General features: G+C 35.9%; 1 protein-coding gene across 1 annotated transcript; it reads right to left on the reverse strand.

Annotated features, from left to right (window-relative positions):
- Window positions 1-150: 150 nt before the first annotated feature.
- LOC124402974 (vasoactive intestinal peptide) lies at window positions 151-3,812 on the reverse strand. Its single transcript, XM_046876467.1, has 6 exons — window positions 3,556-3,812; window positions 3,106-3,210; window positions 2,460-2,564; window positions 1,567-1,698; window positions 1,334-1,442; window positions 151-785 (listed from the first exon to the last, which is right to left on the reverse strand). Coding segments are annotated over exons 1-6 (462 nt in total). The 5' UTR covers window positions 3,558-3,812; the 3' UTR covers window positions 151-776.
- Window positions 3,813-10,290: the final 6,478 nt, after the last annotated feature.

Raw genomic sequence — 10,290 nt, forward strand, 5'->3', positions numbered from 1 at the left:
TGTGTGTGGTTTTTAGACGGATTTTATTCCTGTGAAATAACAACTGACTAAAATCGTCGTTTGATGATAGATGTGATTTACTGACATGGTAATATAATTGATGCTGTAGGTAGTTGGATTTTTTTGTTTGTTTATTTGTTTGTTTGTGGGTCAAAAAATACATGACTGAAAATACACTCATATGATATTTGAATGGCTCTTCAAAGTTTTATTATCATTGAATGGCAAAAATAAAGATTCTCCAATACCCCGATCCCACCCGGCCTCTTAAATACCCTTTACTTGACAACTGTCAGAGAAGCAACAGAAACAGAGTCTTATAAAATTATTCTGATTTACAAAATTCATGGAGATCAGACCAGGTCACATAATTACTCCAGACTTATACAATTATGATCTAGTTCGTTCTTAGCTTGTGGTCTTGGGGTCTAAGATCTTGTTCTCCGATTTTATCAGGCATGACTTCTTTTAATGCATTTATTAATGAATTTACTTGATACAGGAATGTAGAAGGGCTTTGTCTGTTTTTGAGCCAAAACCTACTACACACACTCACACACACACACACACACACACACACACACACACACACACACACACACCTCTTTAGCTTAACGTCTTCTAAAGTGTAATTTTTATATACAGTGTAAACCTTTACTTTATCGATAAACACATTTGATGATTTTTTTTTAATGAAAATGCTGCTGTCCTTTACTATGTTCTGTATATGGAATGTCTGTTACAGTCACTGATAATCATGTGTTATCGAGGGGCCTTCAGAGTGGCTGAAATAAAGAGGGAAGAGAAAAATGAAAGAAGGATCAGTCATACATCATCATCTTGTACGTGATGATTACACAAATCCCCTATTACAATAAAAACAACTGCAAGGAAATAGACACTGATAAAGACAGAGAGAATTAGAGCGTAAATAATGTCACACACACACACACACACACACACACACACACACACACACACACACACACGCACACAAACACAGACACACACAGACACAAACACATCATTCTTTAGAGAATATCTGAAAGCTTTCGTGTTCTTATTTACCAGAAGCACAATCATGCGTAGTACAAAAAATGTAATAAATAAAAGGATCATATTTTAGAATATTTCATAGAAAATACATTCATAAACAACAGTTAAACTGGAGGAAAGGAAACAGGTGGGATGAAATACACATCTTTTATTTTATGTGTGCTACCGCAAAACATCATTAGGAGAAAGAGAACTCATTAGTAAAAACAAATATTTTATTTAAAAATGAAAAAGCTTATAAAATAGCATTCATTATATAGTTTGATCAGTGACTTACCATTGGTATATTATTTAGAAGCTCGTCGACAGTTAGATCATCATAGCTCTCCTTGTAGGAGGTTTCTCCTCCAGTGGACTCCTCCTGCTCACTGGCAGGATCTTCTAGGCTAAAAAGAAAATGGTGAATGGTGAAGACACGATATATGAACATAGCTATGTTAGAAATGGTGATAAAATTATACACTGCATGCTATTTGGTAGTAAACAGAGCTTGAACACTGATTGACCTACCTGCGCTTTCCTGTTAAGACAGAGTTCAGGTACTTTTTCACAGCCATTTGCTTGCGGAAGCGGCTGTAATTATCAGTGAATATGGCATCAGAGTGACGCTTCACTGGCATCGGTCCTTCCACCAGATCATCACTGAAACATTGTGAGACACCAGGTTGCAGTAATCAATATTCAATATTTTTGAAAGTAAAAACATCTCACTCTCTCTATTTATCACTCTGAACCCCTTTTCTATTCAGGTGGCAGACTCTCTCTTTACATTTTCAATATTTTTTTTATACCAATTAACTAGACTTTTCAAACTTTATTTCAGTCTCTACCCCCTCACTATACCACAATATACCACAATAGCAAAAAATGACTAAAATAAGCTCTATAATAATATAGCTATTTATCATTGCAGAAGAGATTTTTTTCTCCATGATCTTGATCTTTGCTTGTTTGTGACACTGAGGATTTGTACTAAAACCGTCCTATTTTATTTTAACCCATTATATAACAATAAAAACATAGTAACAAATATCATACATTTTGCTAATGGTATGTTGTAATGGCTGTAAAGAAATTTCCAAACCACTGAATTGGATTATATGCCTGTTAACCAGAATAATGTTGTTCATTTTGCCTCTTCAATGTTTTATTAGTATTGAATTTATTAGTATTAAAATTGATTTTCCAATACACCAATTCTACCCAGTCCCATAAATACCCTTTTCTTGAGACCCAACAGAGAACGAACAATATTCATAATTATATAACTGAATAATTCTTATAAAGAAATTTGTTTGATGTCCAAAATCAGTTAAAAACCGCCTCCAGAGGACTGGACCACTGAGCAGCCTGATTACTCAGAAATTGGAAAGCTGGTCTGAGGTTGGTTGTAGTGATTCTACCTGACACGTTTGCCAATCAGAGACTCCAGGTAGCGTCTGGCTGATAGTTGGCCCAGCAGTTTGCTGTAGCCGCTGGTGAACAGACCGTCAGCGTGTCGAGTGGCTCTGCACATACAGAGAAAAAATGTTCACAAAATCTGTGTTCAGACTTTGTCACCCCCTAAAATAATATGCACTGTAATAATACATCAGAATGTTTTATTATTATTCTATAACCTGTGCTTTTTGGCAGTATACATGAACGCAGTTCAGCATCTCTTAATATCAGTTTAGAAACAATAAATACAAATTCGGATCGCATTTTTTGTGGGAGAGACAATCTTCATGATAGAGGAGATTATGCATATTGAAGATACTCCAGACACGAAAAGTGTAACATACTAGAGAGTTTATCGTCATTTCATCAAGTTTATCTTCATCGTCAAGTTTATCGTAATTTCAAGAGCATCATGTCTTCACCACAAGTTGACAATTATTAGTTATTGATTACTAATTACGCATTACGCATCAGTAAACTGTGCGACGGACGACCGCGCAGACCTCCGTGCTGTCATGCGATAAAGTTTATAAAAGGGATACCCATATTTCAATTATTCAGAATAAACAAATCAGTCGGACTCTTATTTTTTGAAAGATGTTTTGTTACCGTGTAGTGGCGAGCGGCAGGCTGAGAGTCCGCGTGTAGAAGACGCCGCAGAGAGCTACGAGGAGCAGCAGCTGAGTGGCGCTCCTATGTAACATCGCCTTAAACCTGCAAACGCACAGCTCATTTATTCTTTCCGTTCAGCAACTGGATAAATCCGTAGCTCTGCCCATGCAGAACGAAACTCAAGTATCTAGTAACATTATGTATGGAGGTTATCATTTAGTTATAAGGAACACAAAACAGTAGTAAAAACAATACAATGGATGCCATTAAAATAATTAAGGTTCATTTTCACAAGGTAACTCGTCTGCTTTTTTTCTGATCATCAACCATTAAACATGTCTCTAAAGCTATAAATAAGAAACAGCTGATCACTAGGAGAATGATAAGATAAAAGTAAAGAGAGAGAGAGAGAAAGAGAGAAAAAGAAGAAAGAAAAGTCCTCCTTACATGTGCTCAGGTTGGTCTGGATGAGCGGCTGACCCCTGTGTGGAGCGCTGACCGTGGTGCTGAACCAGGTGACTTGCTATCTCAAAGAAGTTTGCTGTAAAGGACTCCTGGCGTCTTTTCTCCACGATTGGTGTGTGTCTCTCTGAACGGCCTCACCCACCTCGCCTCGTTTTATATGTCTGAAATGTTGTTCATGAGATGAGGAACACAATCACATCAGATCTGGGCTACTACGTCATCAGAGAAGTCCCACCAGACTGATGTGCTGCTCTGGGTCGGTGCTGAAATTAAGCCTCTTAATGCCATGGTTTGTATGATTCATTATACCGTGATGTGTGCACGTGACAACCCAGAAAGGTTACATGCCTTATGGAGAACCCTACAACAGGGTGCAACCAATAGGGTTTCCATTATTTATGAGTTATCCAGTGAACAATTGTTGTGAACACACAACAATCAAATGATCCAATTTCCAAATGATCCAAATGATTATTTTTTGCATTTAATATTTATTAATATAATATAATTCGTTATGCCTAAATCTGTTTATACACTATGACTATTTACTTTGGTAATTTTGTCTTTATAAACATGATTTATTGCCACAGACTGTTTTAATAGACATGTTTTTGATCATGAAATAGATTTGCTACAGAAGTGGCTCTGAAGATTGAGATTTTAAAAATGCTCTAAAAATACACAAGCGGTATATAATGCTTTTTTATATCACATTTTTTATTGTAGACTCACTACCTTTGAGTTCACATTGTTATATTATTATTATTATTATTATTATTATTATTATTATTATTATTATTATTATTATTATTATTATTATAAGTCTTTGTTTTCCCTTGTTGTTGTGTTGTATGTTATGGGAAACTGGCTGGTGGGTGGGAATTGGCAGATTTTGGAGAGTATTGAACAAACTAGCATGGTTTATTTAATAAAAGAAATCTTGAAAACAGTTAAACAATACAACAATCTATTGCAGTACATCTTAGTTAAACACAGATAAACAATATGTGTAATATATTGGTCTTGACAATATTTTATAAACTAGTAAATGCATATATTATTGTTCCTGCCCATTTCTTATCAATTGGTTGGAATTTCAGATCCCAGATGTTGGACCCTTGATTTAGAAACAAGTTTATTAGAGGGACAGCGCATGTAGGGTGTTTTGGAGACAAAGCGAGAGAGGCGAGACTGAGATGGTTTGGACATGAGCAGAGGGGGTACATGGGGTATATCGGTAGAAGAATGCTGAGGATGGAGCCGCCAGGAAGGAGGAAAAGAGGAAGACCAAGGAGGAGGTTTATGGTTGTGGTGAGGGAAGACATGCAGGTAGTTGGGTTGAAAGAGGCAGATGTAGAGGACAAGTGGGGGTTGGAGACGAATGATCTGCTGTGGCAACCCCTAATGGGAGAAGCCGAAAAAAGAAGAAGAAGAAGAAGAAGAAGAAGAAGAAGAAGAAGAAGAAGAAGAAAATAAAAAGAAGAAGAAGAAGAAAAAAAAGATGTTGGACCCTTGATCTTAGTTGTATAAATGAAATAACTGTAAGTCACTCTGGATAAGGGCATCTGCCAAATGCCAAAAATGTAAATGATGCTAACCACACCTGTTTACATGATTTAAACTGAATTAATAATCTGATATTTTATTATGTTCTACCTGAACTAAAATATACCTGAATTAACTCTACAGTTTTGCCCACTTCAGCTGGAATACTGGAGCATGAGAACTATGTTTTCCAGGCAATTTACATATTCATGTTCAGGGCCATATGAATTCTGAGCATTTCCACCTGCAGCTCATTAAAAACTCACTACATAAACCCCAAACTCATTACAGACCATTAGTGAAGTCTTCCTCCTGACATATTTGTATTACTTTTGGGTTGGTTCATTTTTCATTATAGATAAGCATAAACATAAATGTATTTAATTATACAGTCTCCTCAGAACTATCCCAAATAGTTTGGACACATTAAAGACAGAATCTTTCTGTACATTTCTGGATTAAATTTGCTGCTACTTTTATGAGATTCTACCATTAATAAGTTAGTAAGCCTTTCCAAAAGGGGTTATGCAAGCCCAAGCCATGACACTTTTACCAGCATTTATTTTACAAAACGAACTGTCATATTGGTAATGCCCAATGTGTGTGCAATAGCTTTGAGCAATTTCCCCTTTTGTCTCATTTTAAAAATGGCAGAGAGAAACTTACCCAGTACGTTCTCTTTTATATTTTTATATTTATATATCTTTTTATATTTATATTTCAACAGCTAAATATTATGTCAGATACATAAAATGGTTTGTGCAAGAACTTGAAAACTGGACTGTGGACTGGTTGGATAAAAATAGATCAAATTAAATCAAAATCAAATGTTATTTGTCACATACACATACATACAGGGTAGGACATGCAGTGAAATGCTAGATATCTTCTTGATCATGCTGATGATCAGATCCAAATTTGTCTCAACAATATGAAACTCAATCCAAATCTTTACGGTTTTCTGAAGAAAAAATGGCATTGCAAATGTGTTCGATTAGAATATTTCATCATACATATAGTGTAGAAATATCCTCAACACTATCTGTGTTATCTATACATAGCAACAATAGGTTGATGCTAAGACAACAGACATTTGGCCATATAGTGTACGACAGTTTTCACCGTAGACATTTCTGAAAAACAATCATGTGCAGTATTGTACCTTCCCTATGCATATACAAGTAGTCGGGGAAATTTGCAAAAAACAAACACTTAATTTGACCTCTTTTTATGTTAAAATAAACATTTATTTTTTAACAATACAAGATAAAAACATATAGTAAACCATGCAGTAATGATTTACAGTATAATCTCATGATCAGGTTTTAGAAGAGAATGAGTTCCCATCTGAGTCAGAATCCTTTCAGGGTTTCTCCATCATGTCATCACAAGCAGTTATGATCACCCATGTCTCTTTACTTAGGGATTTATTGTAGATCTAACTATAGGTTATTTGTAAAAGGGATAAACAAATAAAATAGAAATAAATAAAATACATAACTTCTCTTTTTTCAGTGTAGTGATGCTACTAAAGAAGTCTGTGAAGTTGCAGCCTTTTTTTATAATAAGGCTCTCGGGTGCTTCTAAATTGGTTTACTCACACCAGACTGCTGCAATGCAGTCCTCAATCACAGTACTAACAGAATCACTCAAGACATTGAGTACATTAGGGGCCAAACTGTGGGGAAACATATTTATTTTACTGTTAGGTTGATTTAAACCAGACTTTCTTATGGATCCAACATGCAGAGAAAAGCTCATATCTATAAGACATAGTTAAAAAACCAACCAACCAAACAAACAAACAACAAAAAAACCCCAGCAAATAGCAAACATGTGACAGGTTGCAACCATCTGCATTTCTACATATAAAATTCTTATTATTAGTCATGAACACGCAACAGATGAATGTGTTGGCATGTACACACCTGCTGTTGGAAGGATAGTCTTATACCGTGTTATATCACAGAGTTAACTGCTAAATGCCAGCGAGCTTTAATGCATTTTGGAGCTTGTGGACTACTGGGTGGAATATGTTGACAATTTGGCTGAGATATAAATTGGTTCTGAGTAAAGAGCTCGCTGAAGCATTGAGCAGTGAGCGTGCCCCCAGGATGAGTCAGTTTTTTACGCAGTTCTCGGGCAGAAACACTCAGTACTCAGCTAGTGACCTTAACAGCATCCCAAATGATTTCATCTGCTCTGCTCTCTTTCACGGCCAGGCCAGTTCTCTATAGAGTGATTAATGAGGGAGGTAAAGAATAGAACCGACTTGAATAAATCACATAGAGAGAAGAGCTTAAAGAACAAACAGGTATAACAAGAGCTGGTCAGAGTGGTCACTGTTCCGACAATGACTCATTTCAGGTGCTAGAGATGAACTTTGATTGTTTTATACAAGTGTTATATAAATAAATACTTTGCGCTGAACTGTTTTTGGCTGCATGTCTGTTTTATGCATTTACAGTGCAGCATCAATATGTTAAACGCTATAGAGATTTTAAAACAGAAAATGTAATAAATGAATAAAAACAGATGAAGATAATGATTTGGATAAAGTGGATAAGGAAGAAGCTTTAGAATTCATCTATAAGAAGGGTTGCCATGTCAAGTCCATTACAAAATCCTCGTAATGGTCAATAATAGCAGTTCAGAACTCCTATTCCAGGAGAATTGTGTGTGAGGCGGGTCAGCTGCCAGTTCATCACAGACCAAACATACTTTACAGTATATTCAAATTGAAGTAAATAAACAATACCGTGTCCTAAACATTTTCTTTAAAAACCTGCTTGGGCCAAATACAACATTTAGAATATTGTTACTTTTCCCATATATTTAGAAGTATGTCATTCTGTGTATCTGAGTTCATCTCAGTTACTGTCAGCTTTATACATCTACATTTGGTTGCTCTGATATTAATGCAGGCGCTATAAGATAAGCTGTAAGATAACTATGTTTGCTTCCTAGAACACAACTGAGTCTCGGCTTTAGTAAGTGCATCCTATCATTGTCTCATATCGTATCATCATATCTGGAACATCATATCAGCCAGGGTATGCTCTATAACAATGGAGCAATGGGTTAGCGTTGATGCAACACAGACCCACAATTCTGAGTTTGATCGTAATGTTGGTCAGAGTTTTCATGGCCTCCATCTACTGTATCAGCATACATTTCCCCAGGGTTGTTTGGTTTCCTCCTGCCTTCTAAAAAACATTCCACTTGGATGGATTGGCAACTCTAATATATATATAATATAATATAATATTTCATTAATATGATTTATATTGACTGAGATACCGTACTGATTTTTCAGGACACCTGATTAACACATCCATATGTCCCTTTTAAAACTTTAAAATTCCAGATTTAGTTTTCCCCTGCTGTTATATTATAAAAGTGAAGTGCTCCAAATAATCCTGAAGCTGTTCAGTGAGGGTGAGCTTGTGGGATTTAGTGAAGCAAAACTGTAAACTTTCATATAGGTTTGATCATAGTCTGTTGCTCTGGATAAGAAAATCAGAAAAATGCAAAAAAGTAAAAATATTAACATAAAACAAAGATTTGACATAAAAAAAGAAGCATATTCGAACACTAAAACATACTTCACTGTTTTTGTTTCACATACATTCACAGAAAGCTTCAATCTTATCTGTGAGGAAAAAAGGTTTGTATTCTTGTATATACTTTATATGTGTCAATAATCCGTGTGGTATGTCTCACATCGTTTTCCGCATTAGATGCACTGCTTTCATTCAGTACGGGAATCATGACTCTGATATCACCCACAAGCTCTGTGACATATCAATAAAGGCTCATCTTCAGTGGAACCCTAACTAATGCTGTAAACACACATCTGGGTATCTGGTCACGTGGAGGATATTAGGTTTAACTATGCTTTCAGAGCATCATTAGGACTTTAATCAAGGCCAAGGTCTGTGGAGCATTGCTCCTGGGACTCTGGTCATCAGGACCAATAACATTAGGAGCATTTTTTTTCTTCCTGCATGGTCTTTGCGTACCGGATTGAAACGCAATTAGACGTTAACAAGTTAGATTATGGATTTCAAGTAGGTAAATATGTTTCTTTACCGTGTTTGTTAGAAAAGAAACCATTTTCTCAACATTTCCTGGTTTTAAATATAGCACTAAATTATATCATTATATATTCAATATTCCAAGTGTCCAAAAGTGCAAAGGACAAACACACACACACACACACACACACACACACACACACACACACACACACACACACACACACACACTATCTATCTATCTATCTATCTATCTATCTATCTATCTATCTATCATCTATCTATCTATCTATCTATCTATCTATCTATCATCTATCTATCTATCTATCATCTATCTATCTATCTATCTATCTATCTATCTATCTATCTATCTATCTATCTATCTATCTATCTATAAGTTTAAAGGTATGGAACACTAAGACACAGCTGAGAGGTGACATCTGCCAAATGTGAGAGTTTTATTGGAAAAAGAAAATTGAGTAAAGTATGCACAGAGTAGATGCGTTCTTCCAGATCCTCTCCTTCTGGGAATGAACAGAACAACTGCCAGACACATCCATCTCTATTTTCACAAATACATTACACTGGCACACAAAAGAAAACACAAGAGTTTATGGGTTGCTTCATAAGTAGGAAATATAAGGGAATCTATCTATCTATCTATCTATCTATCTATCTATCTATCTATCTATCTATCTATCTATCTATCTATCTATCTATCTATCTATCTATCTATCTATCTATCTATCTATCTATCTATTTGTCTGTCTGTCTGTCTGTCTGTCTGTCTGTAGGTCTGTGTATCTATCTTTTTTCCCTTTTTTTTAAGTTCTTCCTCCCATTTTTATTTATCTTCTGCAGAATTTTTCTGCATTAAATCACAGAAGGTGTTGGTGTCTCCTGCTGGTAATTGTTCTCCTGTTGCTCCTTCACTGGGACAAACCAAATAGTTTTTTGTTATGAAGCAGATAGATCGTGACTCCCTCTGTCCCCTCAGACACCTGCTCACGTCACCAGACTAATTCAAACACAGCCATGGAATCTCTCTCTCTCTCTCTCTCTCTCTCTCTCTCTCTCTCTCACACACACACACACACACACACACACACACACACACACACACACACACACACAC

This window comes from Silurus meridionalis, chromosome 2, assembly GCF_014805685.1.
Source record: "Silurus meridionalis isolate SWU-2019-XX chromosome 2, ASM1480568v1, whole genome shotgun sequence".
Taxonomy (NCBI): domain Eukaryota; kingdom Metazoa; phylum Chordata; class Actinopteri; order Siluriformes; family Siluridae; genus Silurus; species Silurus meridionalis.